We start from the raw sequence: 15201 nt of genomic DNA on the forward strand, positions 1-15201 counted from the left end.
CATCAAATCGCTCTCTGTATAATAAGCACCATGAAGTCCTAACAGCTATGTCTTTCCCCCTACTAACTATGCTTTTCTTCCCAGACAGTCTTACAAAATTTTATTAAGGAAATAATATCTGTGTAAGTCTATGTATGCACAAGTGCAGGCAACATGGAGTTCAGAAGAGGGCATCAGATCTCTGGGAGATGAAGTATACTATGGGTGGCTGTGAGCTGCTTGACGTGGACCAGCAAAAGCAGTTCACCATCTCTCTCTCTCTCTAGCTTCCTCAAAACATGATCTTGCTATGTAGCCCAAGGTGGTCTTAAACTCAACCCTACTGCCTTGGCTTCCCAAGTGCTGGAATTATAGGAATTATAGCGAACTTCCAGAGACTGTCTCAGAGGAAAGAATAAGACAAAACAGTAAAACTTCAGTGGTCTGCTTAAAAGAGCATGACCAAGCCCAGTTCTAATACCTGAATTTTCTTCTAACTCACTTTTCTTCACATTGTATGTCAATCTGGAAAACACTACATTTCATACCAACCATGTTACGGCGCTAGTCTGCTCTTTCATCCTTTCCTCAAACTTTCAAATATGCTTTCCCTAGTGAATGTGGTCAAGGCTAGTGATGTAGTGCTATGAGATTGGGGCAGATGGGCTACCCTGGGCTTCACTAACTCCCCACGTGAATGACAGTGTCATTTCTACATGTTAGGAATGCTTATATAAGACAGTCATTCAGCACTGGGACAGGTTTCTTACTCCAAAGAGATCTGTTATTAATGACTGAGTAGGGTATGTCAGATGATCTATAATTGATATGACCGATTAAAAGGTCCCAGCTTACTAAGGCAGGAATTCTGAACGCAATTTTTGAGACTAAGGCAAACATGCCATGTAGATCCATGTTGCCCGCACCTTTGCTGATGACTGAGGCGTGTGGGTTGAAGCATTCTGATCGGGGCTGGCTTTGTCTCCCGTGTAATGTGCTGCTGCTCCGAGATCAATCGTTTTGGAAGGGTTCGCTGTGCGCTTGTGCCGGGTTGTAGTGGTCTCCGTGGCTTGTGTTATATGGATATGCTTAGTTGTCACCGTTTCCTCTTCATCTTTGAATTCACCTTTGGGAGATCTGCCTCTTCTTGCTTTCTTTTCCTCATCGCTGTCACTAAAAGATATTAAAAATGAAACAACATAATAAGGCTTGGGAATACTGTGAGTAGTAGTCCTTGGTGATTTGAGTGAAAGAATTTCAAATGCACTAACTCCAAAACCCTACACTTTGACTGTTTGACAGGATCAACACAGTGTTATTTCGGCTGCTGAATAATAATGTGTATGTGCGAGGGAGGGATGAGGGAATGGGTACAACTTCTCAGTTAAGTCTAAAACACCCCTGGAGGGGGGTTGTGATATGCAAAAATGTACCTGAGCCAAAAAATGCCTAAAATACCTCAGGGTTTGTTACAGATTTAAACTTTACTCGTGGATAAAATATCAGCGTGTTGTCAGAACCAGCTGCTGGACGGCATTATCTCAGGTAACACATATTCGCAGTCTTAAAATGTACCGTCAACTGTCTACAATTCTATTATCTTGCCCTCTCGTTTTAACCTTATTACTGGCTTTCTTAAAAGACAAGAGTGTCATGCAGTCCTGGCTGGTCTCTATCTCACCATATAGTCAAAGATGACCTTGACCTCCTGATCTTCTACCTCCCAAGTGCTGGGTTAGAGACTGGCATGCCATACCAAGCTTTTACAGTTCCATTTTAAGAACTCTGTTAGTGATTCTTAATGCACAAATCCAAGAAACATAACCAAGTGTGGTGTGGGGTGGACCCATGTAATCCCAACACTTGGTTGGAAAGCCCGGAGCTTAAGGTCATCCTTGACTAGCTTAAGGTCATCCTTGGCTACACAATGAGTTTGAAGCTAGCTTGAGTGAACTTCCAGAGACTGTCTCAGAGGAAAGAATAAGACAAAACAGTAAAACTTCAGTGGTCCGCTTAAAAGAGCATGCTGTGTCAGGTGTCACCGGAAAATGAACACAAGGATGAAGCTATCTTTTCTATAATTGTGCGTCATTTTGCTACTCTGTCACATCAAACATTACATAACTGTCAACTGTACTTTGCAGAAACTTAACTCTATTTAAAATATTTCTGCAACAATTACTTTTACTCATGTTAGTACTGTAAGTCAACTAATCAACCCCTCCCCCCCACGAGCAAACCCCCAGGAAGCAGGACACCAGATTCTTATATGCTGGGAATGAAAAGTCTGTTCTTTAATATTAAGTCATTGAGTTAATTGTTTGGGTACAAGCAGGAGCGAGGGAGAGGAGAGAGAAAAGAAAGTGAGGAGTGATAGAGAGAAAGGGGAGAAAGGGAGGAAGAGAGAGCGACAACAAGAACCTCAAGTATGGCCCACTGCCTATATTAACTGTAGAGTAGGCAGTTTAATTTATAAATATCCTGGAGCAAAATGCTTGAATTTCTCCCCTAAACTATGACTATTACTGATGAACTATAACTCTAATCTAAAGCAATCTCAACCGAAATACAAGTCAGTTTGGGACTTGGATAAATCAAGGATCAGGAGCATAGCACACGGGCTGGCAAGAAGGCTGGGGAGAAAGCCCTGAGTCACATGCAACTCTGTCTAAGACATACTGTTTTCTCACCAATCCTCTAAAATGCAACCTGCACACATCACTAACTGGTATCTGGAAGACAGTCCAGACCTCTCATCCTAAGTACTCTGGATCAAAGGTGTAGGAACTCTTAGCCCATCCTGCTTCAGTGGCAGTGCAAGGAAGAAGACCAACCAGCTAGCCATCATCGGCACCACCCAGGACAACAAGGGAGGGGGGAAAAAAGAGTGCAAGGAAGAGAAGAAGCCCTGAGGATGGGAAAGCAGAAGTAAAGAAACAGTATAGTTGGAAGCACAGCCAAAATAGCTCAGATGGGAGAACTTTAGACCAAAGAAACAGTGTAGGACACATACCTAAGACCCTGCCTCACACCCTACTTCAGAAACAGCAATGACAGATATAGCTGCTGTGTTTTTCAAGTCAGACCAAAAGCATTTATACACAGCCACGAGAGTCTATTTATAAAAATAGTCAAGGAAGACAGGAGAGTGCTTAGACACTGTCTCCCAGAGTTCAGTGTTTGTAAGTAACACATGCAGGCCTTTGGTACACTCCTATTTCTGATCTTACTATTCCTTCAAAGACCACGATCTACAAGTTTTGAAAAAGATACTCTTGAGATTCAAAGATTCTGGAATGATAGTGAAAATACACTAAAAGTAGGTATTTTGAAAATTATTTCAAAATCTGATTATGGTTTTATTTGAACTTCATTCTCATGATGCCCTAAATCTACTATAAATTTATGGATAGGAAAAGATGCTATTTAGTTTTTAAAAGATCAAACAAATTATAAAGAAAACACAAACAAAAAACAGGCCCACAGTCTGAATGGGCCTCAGGTTTTACTTCTATCGTTCGATGTACGTTAAATATAACTGTCCAACACCAAAAAATGAGTTTTATAAACTAAGCCTGTACTACAACTCCAGGTGCCAACTGCACAGGGTTCTTCTGGTCACGTGCGCATGGGATGGTAATGCAATGTTGTAGGTAGGTCAATTTTAGCCCCTAACTTTCTCTCAAAATAGATTCTTCATTTCCTTGAGAGTACTTCAAGCTGTGGAACCATCTGATGTCCAAATGTAAAATGACCAGTACAAATTTTACAGGGGATAATAAAATAAACTTCAGGACAAGACTGAGATGCCTGAAGAACAATGCTGAGGCTGAAAAAACAGATCACTGTAGACACAGACAGGCACAGACAGCCTGAAAGAAGCGTTAACACTAACAGCATTGCGGCTGACCTAGCATCACGGGAACATGATTTTTATGCAAGGGTGACTACCAACTTCATGAATGGTTCCATAATTTTTGCACACGGCATTTCCTGTGAGGCGACATTACTCATGAAATGTTCCTGGAACATACTGCATGTCCACCACACTGTATAGAGCTGTTCGACACGAGAACCTCCAACATAAACTGTATACTGTACTTAACAGCATATCAATACTGGTTTTTCAGGTAAGAAATGTATCAAATTAACAAAATCATCTTGAAAGCACGAGAAAGGAAAAGGGTATGTAGCTCCTTCAGTACTTTATGAACATGTTTTCTGTGTCATTAAGACCCCTCTAACAAAGTGAGTTAAAAAAAAAAAAAAAAGCTAAACCTCAGATAACATCAACACCTCAATATTAAACCAAACCAAACAGCTGTGTAAAGCCTGCATCCCTCAAGAGAGCAGCAGAGAAGGCAGCACACCTGCACCTTTCTGGAGAGTCCTCCCGGTCTTTCCTCCGAAATTTGCTGATGGTGTCGTCAATCGTGCTTCCGATCTTGTCGCTCAGCTCACCTAATTTATCACTGAATGGGAAAGTGCTCTTGTTTTTATCCCACTCTTCATCCCATTTGGATTTGGGCTCAGGATCATATCTTTCATCTGTGTAAACAAGGAAGAAAGAAACAAGTAAGGATATTAAATCTGGAAGGTTCTACAGTGGTCCATCCTTCTGAAGACTTTTTCATAAAAACATTATTTTTAAGGGAAAACAAATCTCCCATAGAGCCACACAAGCAAAGCATGGTGCAGCCCACGCCAATCAGTGTGTCAGGAATACAGATTCAAAAGCTTTTCTTCGTGAGAACTTCACAGGCTTGATGGGCAGTGCTAGTCATGAAGCCCCTGAACACTGTTGGAGAGGAATGGAAACACAAAATATACACTCCACAAACAAGATGAATGAAAATCTTTCCGGTTTTCAAGTCATTTAATGAATGGTATTTTTTTTGTCTCAATGGTTCTTCATTTTTAGAAAAGTATGAGCCAAAATAGTATTAAACAAACAAAAAGAAAGTAAAGCTAGGTTTTGCAGCACATGCCTGTAATCCCCATATTCAGGAGACAGAAACAAAGAGAGTGTAAGTTCTAGGGCAGACCAGGGTCTAGCACAACAGACCATGCTTCCAACAAACAAACAAACAAAGAAAGAAAGGCAAGGGGGCAGGGGTGTGGACAGAAGGGAGAGGAGTCGAAAGTAAGGCTGGAGGAGTCGGCACACACAACTAGAAAGTAAGGCTGGAGGAGTCGGCACACACACACACAACTAGAAAGTAAGGCTGGAGGAGTCGGCACACACACAACTAGAAAGACATGGCAGCAAGAGGCTGTACTCTAAATGACTCCAGAGTGAAGATCCCATTTTTTTTTTTCTTAGTACCAAACTACAAATTCTGTAACTACATGAATTTTAAGGCAGGGAAAGAATTCTGTAATTTTATAAAAAGAATTCTAACTTCCCAAAAGCTCCACACTTTAGAACTACAAGTGCCCAGCAGCTCTGAGCAGTTTGAAACACACGAGTGCGCTTGCCTCTGGAGAACATCTGTATGAATCTGGTGTTAAGAGAAGATGGCAGTGATGAAAACCCAAACGCCATGATCTGCATTGGTGCTTGTCTAGAGCTCAATGAAAAGCTGGGTTTATGAACACAAAAAGAAGTTGCTTATTTCCATCTTCAAATTTAGAAGTAGAGAAATCATGTGAGGTTTGGGAAACAAAAATGATGAGAACAGAGGCAGGTTGGGAAGCAACAAGAAAGGTCAATGAGAAACAAAATAGTCAGGGGGCAGCCAAAAGGAACTTCAAGGCCTTTTTGACAGGGTGTAATGGCTTAGGGGAAAGTTTTGCTGAACTGCCTGCTAGAACCTCGAGGTTAAATTATACAGTAAGAGCGTAAGGATTTTAAAATGTGTAGGAGCTGAGACAACAATTCAGAGAGAAGGTCCAGGTCACAAGAAACCAGGGTTCAAACGCAACTTCTGTAGAATGAATAAATGAATGAATGGATGAAGGTCACCACCTAATGTCAGAAGTAAAACCACATAAAACAGCAAAAGCTCCTGAAAAGTCCAAAAATCATCAATAAACACTAACAAAGACTGAATGGAAACACAGGCTACTTGACTTCACCCTAACACAGAAGGTGGGCCAGCCCAGTGTGACTCCATCTGGAAACCCACCAACTTTCTGAAGTCATCAGACACAGTTAGATGTTGCGCTTGGTAAGAGAATGGGATACAAGCACATGAAAGGAGGAAGTAAATTGCAAGCAGCAATTCAGCAATATAGAAAAAGCCAAAGAACAAAATGACTACTTGGACAAATGATCCAAAGCCTTTTCACTCTAGCAGAGAATCTGCTCCAGAACTTAAGTGCTTACAAAAGAACACACACTCTTGATCAATTCATGGCCTGGCTTTTATGTGATGTAAGACATAAGAGTGTTTTTCTGCTGTGAGAAAAAAACTTTTAATACTAATTAAATGCAGTTATTTTTTTCTCTGAGAACAGGCAAGAAAAGGAATAAAACAGTGAAGATATTTTATAGACCATCACAAAATGACAGCTTTTTTGTTTGTTTGTTTTGAGACAAGGTTTCACTACATATGCCTCACTGGTTTGGAACTCCATATGTCAAACAAGCTGGCTTTAAACTCAGAGACCTTTCTTATCTAGTACGCACCACGATGCCTGGCAATAGCAAATTTCTTTTTACTATATCCACTGGAAGATCTATATATACCCTTAACAGAATCCAAATGTTAAGGAAGTCAGATGCGGGTGCAGGAGCTGGAGAGCCTCATTGAGCGAGCACTAAGGCTACAGGGCTGGCCTGCACATGTGCACCCTGGCCAGGCACTGTCATAGCTTATAGAAGGTAGGACAGGCCCAAGAGACATACTTTCAAAAAGAACTTTCATCTCGTGTATTTCAAGCAGGCAATGTACGACTTTTACATTAAGAATAAATATTAGAAACAATTGAAGTTCCAGCTACCTTCTGGGAAGGACAGGTGGAGGTGAACGAGAGAGAGAGAAGCCAGGTCTTGCTGGGTGGCCACTAATAGTCTTAAACTTATTAGCTTGTTCCCGCCTCCCAAGTGCTAGCTAGGACTGCAGGTGTGCACTACCACATCTGGCTTTGAACTGCTCTTCATGAGCAACAAAGAAAGCAAGAACAGACCTACAAGAAGAGCTGACATACGGATAGCCACATTTCCCTGAAATATGGTTATGTGTTGCTTAATTAAAGGAAGGGAACTAAGACTTCCTGGACTACAGGAAATTACCTGTTTGGAACCATAGCTAAACTGGTTATCAGTTAGAAAGACCAAACTGGCTTGCTGAAAACTGGTAGAACGTACTTCTACAAGAACACTGATCCAAAGAGGAGGGTGTGAACCCTCTTTGTTCTCTGATTATCTAACTAGCCAGTATCGGCTAAAAGACTATTTTTTTTTTTTTTTGGATCCACAATAAAAAAATAGAAAGATTCTGAAAATCTGGGCACACAGGAGCAAAAATGACATTATATATATTTTACAATTCTGCATCCTGGAAAGAAACAAACAGCATTTTGGCTTTAGGTATTTCAATGACACTTAACATACACCCAAGGCTAAATAAGCTCAGGCCAGGGTGGCAGTGGCTTGGCCCTCATACTCACTGTATCTGAATCCGCCAACGCTGTCCGAGGAGACCCCAACATACTTGTCTTTGTTCTTCTTTGCTTTCTTTCGTTCTTCTCGAAGCCTGTCATCATCCTGTGCAAACTCGACCAGTTCCTTTACTTTCTGCCGAATGTTTATCCCTTGATCCTTTCCATGCTCATCTTGAGGACAGTAAAGAAGAATGTAAACTGTAAGAACTCTTCGTGTGTACCAAACTTTCAGGAAAAAAGAGAAACAAAAACCCTACAAAAATACCTTCAAAGTTTAAAATTTTAGAGTAGGCAGGTTATAGCATTAAATTCTAATTTGACTTCATGACCCTAGACATCAGGACTAGACTCAGAACTAGAACAATCCATGATCTACTGGAAAGATTACAAATGGTGATGTATGAAATGCACACAGCTGTTATTTATTTTAACAAATAACAATGAACCACTCACTTTTAACATTCTGATGGTCCCAAAGCACCCCAAGTATCTTGATTTCCCCAAGTTTGCGAATGCCCGTTGCTAGGACTGAGTGCAACTAAACCCTGACATTTTACAGTAGTCACAAGTCAGGCAGGCTCCAAAATTAACTACTCACCACCCTCTGCTGTTTTCACATTCAGAACACACTCTGGCCTCCCTGCGCAGTAAATACTATCTGGTGGGAGAGGGCCTGGCTTCAAACAGATGTGTGTGTTTTTGAGCTCTAACCTTCTCTTCCCACATGATTAAAGCTATTCCTTTATGGACACCACAGGGAACCAGTCTCAAGTGCATATTTTAATATAAACCCCAACACTCGTGTTGTGTTGGTTCTGTTGTTACTAGCCAGTCCTCTCTGCGAGCTCCTGTCTTCACTAATTAATCCTCTAGGGCCCCACGCCTTGGATTGTGCACTCCTCACACAGCCAGCAAGAGTCACATGCTAATTAGAGGAGAGGAGCTTCCAAGCTGGTTCAGGTGACTGACAACTCCAACTACTGTTTTAATTTGCTTATGAGGGTTTTCTATTGCTCACCTACAAAGTGGTAATTTTCCAGGGATCGCAAATCATAAATGTGTTCTCTGGCACTTGTAACAACTCGCTCCGATCCATTTCTTATGAGGTAAGCTAGGAGCAGCAACGACTGTGGAAACAGAAAGCACCAAATGACTTAATGGAATAAGCTCAGGAGGAGCTGGTACCCAGTTAAACCAAACACAAAACTCCAACATTACTACTTGGGACTGGTAAGGTTGTCCTCCCCTCTCTGTTAGACATACACAGTTTGAACCTCAACCTCAAATTCTTCTGATGTCTGGTATGGAAAAGGATTACAAACTACCTAGGCAAAGGTCACTTTAAAACAAGATTTAAAAAAAAAAAAAAAAAAAACAGTAATTGTGGTGTTCAACACTAAGTATGTGATTCAAATGAACCATTGTATTTCAGGGAAGGGCCCAGATTTCACTGTCTCTACAGGACCCTGCTGCAGCTGTGTCCTCAGATAAAACTAATTCTGATGTTAATGAATGAGGTTTCAAAAAAAATAAATAAATAAAAGCCAACAAAAGAACAACTTGAGTATTTCAGAAAACTCTCAAGCCAAGGGATGCTAAAGGTTCTGTAGCTCCTAGAAATGTGATGGCAGTTCTGGAATTAGGCAGTGGTGGTTCTTGCAAAACTCTGTGCACACAGTAGGACTACTCTTCTGCTTTCTCACTTGAAACTTCATTTCACAAGGATTTGATGTCTGAGGGTCTGTGTAGGGTGGGGAAACTGAGAGCACAAACTTGTATTTTACTAGTAACTGAGTTTTGGGGGCTTGGTTTTAGGACAGGATTATGCAGCTCTGGCTGGCGTCTAGTTCAGCATCCTCCAGATCTAGCCTCCTAAGTGCTCAGATTATAGGACCATGCTACCATACTCCGATTTCCTAATTTTTTGAAAAAGTAGTACAACAAATCTTTAAAAGCCCTCATTTTAGGGAAAAAAAAAATACACAATTTATAGAAACCTCAGAGAATATTTTAGGAAACAAACATGGAATTTGCTGGACATGGCATGACACACCTTTAATCCTAGTATTTGGCAGGCAGAGGCAGACAGACCTCTATGAGTTCAAGGAGTGGTCTATATACTTAGTTCTATGGCAGCCAGGGCTACATAGAGAGACAATGGTGCCCACCACCCAACTGCCCACACATTAGAACAGGGAGGGAGGGGTGCTGTACATGGATAAAGTACTCACCATGGAACACAGGTACAGAAGCTTGGATCCCCATCACCCACATAAATAGCGGGCAGGCCTGGCTGCCACCTGCTATCCTAGTGCTCAGGAGACGGGGTCCCATGGCAAGCTGGCTATACTAGCTGAATCAGAAAGCTATGAGTTCAGTGAGACCCGGCTCAGAAGATAATGTGGAATGCCTGAGGAAGACACAGAAGGCAAAACCCTGGCCTCCACACACATTCAAACACATGTACACATAAACACTACATTCATACACTCAACAACAACAAAACCCCAGCTAAGACAGGTTTTTAATTCTGAGAGTCAAAAGGTCTCAAGTTTCAATGTGAATACTGTTTTGGCCTGCAGCATGTTAGGATGAATCCTATTTGGCACATAGCATGCTTTGAAAATAGATTTTGAGGAGCAGAAAAACACAATAAAAGAGAAAGACCACTGCCTTGTTTTAGAAATATGGAATCAAAACTAAACAGAATGAATCTGAGAAAAAGTAATTTGCGGATGAAAAAGTCAGGAAATCTGCATATCTCAGTTCTAATCACAGCACTGGCTAGTACACTACAAAGTACTGAGTACTATTATCATAGAACCAAAAATTAAGCAAAGTTTTTACAAAGGTGACAAACATGAGATTGGTTTTTACCTCAAATGCTCACGCAGTAAACATGCATTCAACTAGAGATTCAACACTTAAAACACCCAAAGAGATTTAGTACGGACAATTTAAGAAATAACAAAAATCTTCAATATTTAAGAGAACACAAGCCTGCAGACACTCTGTAGTAGGAAGAGCTGTCTATTACTAGAAGACAGAAAACACACACTGCCACATCTTGGGAAAGTTTAGGACTGAGTGGACTACAGCCACGTCTATGCTGTTAGCACTCGCTCTTGGGGGTGCCCACGTACCTTATAAACTCTTCTCCAATTCTTTTTGTTGTCTTTTAGCATTCGGGACCAAAGCATGTTCATAAGTTCTGGGAACTGCTCATACATAAAGGTAGCTCTGGAAGAAAGGAGTTTTCCTTAAGCATTTGTAGTAGGTTAACTCTGACAGTAGATGGCAGGCTTGCTTTATGTCCTCTAGACTGCCTAAACAGCTTAAAAAAAGAGGAAGCCTAAATCAAATCTTAATGCATTCCTCCTAAAGCATGCCTCCTCTTATTCTGTGCAGCACCTCACACATCTACAAGGCCAAGAATCACTGTACCATTCTGTACGCTTTTCTTTCATGGCCTCGGCACCCCACACTGTCACCAAGAAAAAAAATTATGTAATTTTTACTTCATGAATTTTATGTGTTCTAAATTTGCAAGGAAAGCTAGAGTGAGCCTCTAAACTTGACCAACACATCTTTAAAAGCTAATTTTTTAATGTGAATGGAACCTATATAAAATTCTCCACACTATGATGGAAATGGATTACAGAGAATGTACGGTTGGTAGTTAAACAGGTTAAAACTGAAGGCAAACTTCAGTTTCTGTGTAAAGACACTTTGATTCTTTCTGCACTGCTGAGTCAAATTACCACTTACTTGGCAATCTCTCCCATGAGCTGCCCAGAAGGTCCCCAAGGATCATCATTCGTTGCTTCTCGAACCTTAGACTCTATCTCTGAATAATTCATAACCACATTGGTGCTGCAGAGAAAAAAAAAAATGCACACGTGTGCGTGTGCACACACATACATACAGATACAAAAAGATTAGCATCAAAACTGAGCAACACATGAAAACTTAATCATGATACTAGCAGATGTCCTAATGAGCTGCCTCTATGGGGTGGGGAACAGCTCTGTGGACATGCTACCCCAAGGACACCACATTACACGTTTAAATTATCTCAAGATTTTAGCTTTTAGGAATACAGAGAAGAGACACCATCGTCTCTGGCACAAGCCCAGGAGAAATGGCTCCAGGTCAAATCTCAAAGACAACTGAATATGCTGGAGTGTATCAAGAAACTAAGGTGCCAGTTTTCTCACCATTCATGCTTTACAAGAATTCAGTTTTGTGTTTACAGGAATTCTGTTCTCTTAAACGAAATTATAGTGGACTCTGACCTTTGTGACATTTTAAAAAGAGATGACAAAAAGATAGTACTCTACAACTGTTTAAAGCTATTACCAACATTTCCAGTATAGCCCTGTTTTTCTCTAACACTCAGTTTTTAAATAGTCGCTGTAAAGCCCATAATACCTTTGCTAGCTACAAAATATTTTATTGAAAAACTATATTTAGCTTTTTCTTCAGACCTAACCCCAATCCCACTTTGTGACCTTTGGCAAAACTATTCTGTCTTAGCCTCAGCTTCAGGTATAGACTGGGAAGAGCTTATGCACCTCAAAAGACAGCACAGCAAATGGCACTGAGCTCAGTGCTCAACATACGGGAAATGCTCTGCAAATGCTAGGACTAACTATGGCGTAGAATAACCAACTTCTAGCAAGAAAGACAGAAAATTTGATTTTTAAAAAAATACTTTGTCATACATATGGGATATGCAGAAAGAAAAACGTATAAGAATGTGACATGGTATAGTGCTCACCTCATGTATATAGTTCCAATAATAACAGATGAAGGTGGCAAATCAAATCTTCCACACAAAATAAAAACTTAGAATTAGTGAAGAAAATCACATTTGGACAGCTATTACTTAGATGCCTTCACTTCTACTATACAGCTTTTAAAAAAAATCATTAAAAAGCTGTTTTCTAAATAAAGATTGAAGTTGCCACTCAGAGCTTTGAAATCTCATCTATTGCCATTCATTTCTTCAAGTACGTTGGGTAAGACACTGAAAAACAGATCCATGTCAAAACTGAGACAATTACACAAGCACACACACACACATACACATACACACACACACGTACGTACGTACACTGACATGCAAGCACTGCTCTGCCAAGAAAAGTGAAATCCTTGGGTGTTCTCTTAAATCCTGGGGGATACTCCCTCCAACTGCACAACTAGTGTGATAACATGACCAGAAGTTCTTTTCTTAAGAGCCCACAACTTCTGCTGCCCTTGAATACTCTTAATGAATTTTCTTAAGCTCCAGTGGGGACAACAATTTATATATAACATAAGTAGTGTTCCTCCTTAATTTTATCAACAATAGAAACAAAACAAAGGGAAACCAGCCAAAACAAGATCTGTAATTTAAGATGATAGAAAATGATGGATTTCACACCACTTTTGTTTATCCTGGTGGCTGAAAACTGTGTGGATGTGGGCAGCTAAAAGCATCCAAATGCAGCTGGGAAAATGAATACCACCAATTAGGATTATAATCCACCCTTGCATTTTGTTATAGAGATCTTCGCTGAAAGATGAAGGAGCCTGCACTCCACGTATGTGAACATTTTTACCAGAGCTTGCAGCAATGCTGAGACTCTCAGAACACTACTTCCCTTGTTCAAGCTATAAAGGCTTGTGGGTCAAATGAGAACCCTTCAAAGGCTCTTAGCTGAAGGCCTGTATGTTGGAGTAGTGTGTGTTTAGAAGAGATGGCAGAGAGCCAGCAATTTAAGAATTTCCTCATTTCCTTAACTGAAAAACAACGGGAGCCATTAAAACATAACATTGGTTATAAAGGACAGCCACAGAAGGATCATATGCTGTTACTATGACAGCGAAAACCTAACTTCCACAAAAATGATGCTTTAAAGCTATTTTTCCATAAAAATGCTGCTTTTAGAAATGAGAAAAAAATGAAACTGATAACATAAAGAACTCTAAATGAAAAAAAAAATTTTAAAGCTTCACTGAGTCAGAAACAACTATAACTAAAACAAAACAAAGAACCTCATTCCATACCATTTAAAAGCACCGATTTCTAAAAAAGTATAAACAGCATTTTGACCCTTTCTTGTTTGGATGCCCTCAATCCTGGACCTATTCTTACCACCAGTAGCTTTTTAAAAATGGAAAACAATTCCCTTTAAAAATGAAAACTAAGAACAATTTTACTTTCCCATAGCTTAATTCTAAATCTTCCCAGGACCAACAGAGACATCCTTGACAATTTCAGTCACTAGAGGGGGCTCTCTAATTGGTTTTTGGACACACAAACTCCTGAGAAAGGTTTGAACTTGGCTATACTGGAGAGAGGAGCAGACTTCCCTGCACTTGGCAACTGTCAGCTAAGTCGTTTCTGTGCTTGTAACAATCTGAGCTCAAAGTCTGATCATACAAGCCCTTTCAGAAGGCGAAAAGAACAGGACGAGTACCACCGCCACCCTCCATGAAGGATGTGATGCCATAGAGGCTGTCTGTATACCACAGCCCTGCTCTTTATCCCCCATTTTCCTCTCACTGGACCACGTGAGATGGGTCAATGCTGCTTCTGATCTATATGTAGAAAAACCACTAAGGAAAAAATGATTGGTAACAACAAAACCTTGCAAACTCCCATTTTATTGATATTCTGTAGGATATTTTCAAGAACATGCTTTGCTAGAAAATACAAACCAAGAAAAGAGTGAAGTATGAAAATAATGCAGGTCCAGCCATGAAAGAAGGAATGATGTGGTAGCAAGTACTTTTTCCCCATTCTGTCTTTTTTCCAAATGGGGTGAGTTTTCCATCTTCATAGGGCACCATCCTCCTAGTCTAAACTTACAATTTGCTCACTCAAAGATCATGGAATACTAATACCTCTAAATGTCAGACTGTCATACTCAGGTGTACACATTTAAGACACAAAGACAGCCAGAAATAGACCCAAAAACTTAGTTCTAAGCAACAGTTTCAAATAATAGTATTTTCTTAATTCATGCCCATGAAAATTATTACAGTCTAACCAAGGTAAACTACAAAACACTTCTAAAATGCACATCGAATTCTGTGTCACAGTTGGCTACATTTTAACTATTTTCTTGGTTAGGACATTAGGATGAACAACAGGGATATTTCCTGTACTTAATAATGTTTTTTGATTTCTATAATAAGTGCTATAAAACAGTAACTGACATATGTATACCCAGTGTTATATGAATAAGCCACTGAACAAATGTGAATTCCTACAACCAATGAAATCTACATCTAAGTCACCTCTTAAAACCTTCTATGCTGAAGAACTTCAAAGGACATGCTGATAATGAAGTTTTGTAAAGCAGTTATATACTCCTCGATAAATACCAATCTTTAGGCTAGGCACACACCTGCAACACCCACACTTTGGAGACAGAGGCAGCAGGCTCAGGTGACGGAGGGCAGCCTGAGCTACGCAGCAAGACCCTGCCTCAAAAGATGATTTCTTTAAATGCTTTAGCAACCTAGCTAACACAAGAAGACTTCAGGTACAGCAGGCACTGTGTCACTCAAAGAACTTAACATTGACAGCATATTTAAAGATATGCTCTCAGCTACTATTTT

The 15201-nt window shown here is 40.2% G+C and overlaps 1 protein-coding gene across 4 annotated transcripts in view; it reads right to left on the reverse strand.

Moving 5' to 3' along the window:
- Positions 1 to 15201, reverse strand: part of Clint1 (clathrin interactor 1) — a 52610-nt gene that overhangs the window by 14019 nt on the left and 23390 nt on the right. For 2 of the 4 annotated variants that reach the window (XM_021651423.2, XM_060363811.1), the window contains exons 2-7: positions 11356 to 11460; positions 10731 to 10827; positions 8606 to 8714; positions 7594 to 7758; positions 4356 to 4527; positions 906 to 1152 (exon numbers count right to left, since the gene is read on the reverse strand). In XM_021651423.2, the coding sequence (XP_021507098.1) occupies positions 906 to 1152; positions 4356 to 4527; positions 7594 to 7758; positions 8606 to 8714; positions 10731 to 10827; positions 11356 to 11460 (895 nt within the window). Of the gene's footprint in view, positions 1 to 905; positions 1153 to 4349; positions 4528 to 7593; positions 7759 to 8605; positions 8715 to 10730; positions 10828 to 11355; positions 11461 to 15201 lie in introns of all 4 variants that reach the window. The other 2 variants (XM_021651424.2, XM_021651422.2) reach the window with 1 other exon arrangement.

This window comes from Meriones unguiculatus, chromosome 11 (genome assembly GCF_030254825.1).
Source record: "Meriones unguiculatus strain TT.TT164.6M chromosome 11, Bangor_MerUng_6.1, whole genome shotgun sequence".
Taxonomy (NCBI): Eukaryota; Metazoa; Chordata; class Mammalia; order Rodentia; family Muridae; genus Meriones; species Meriones unguiculatus.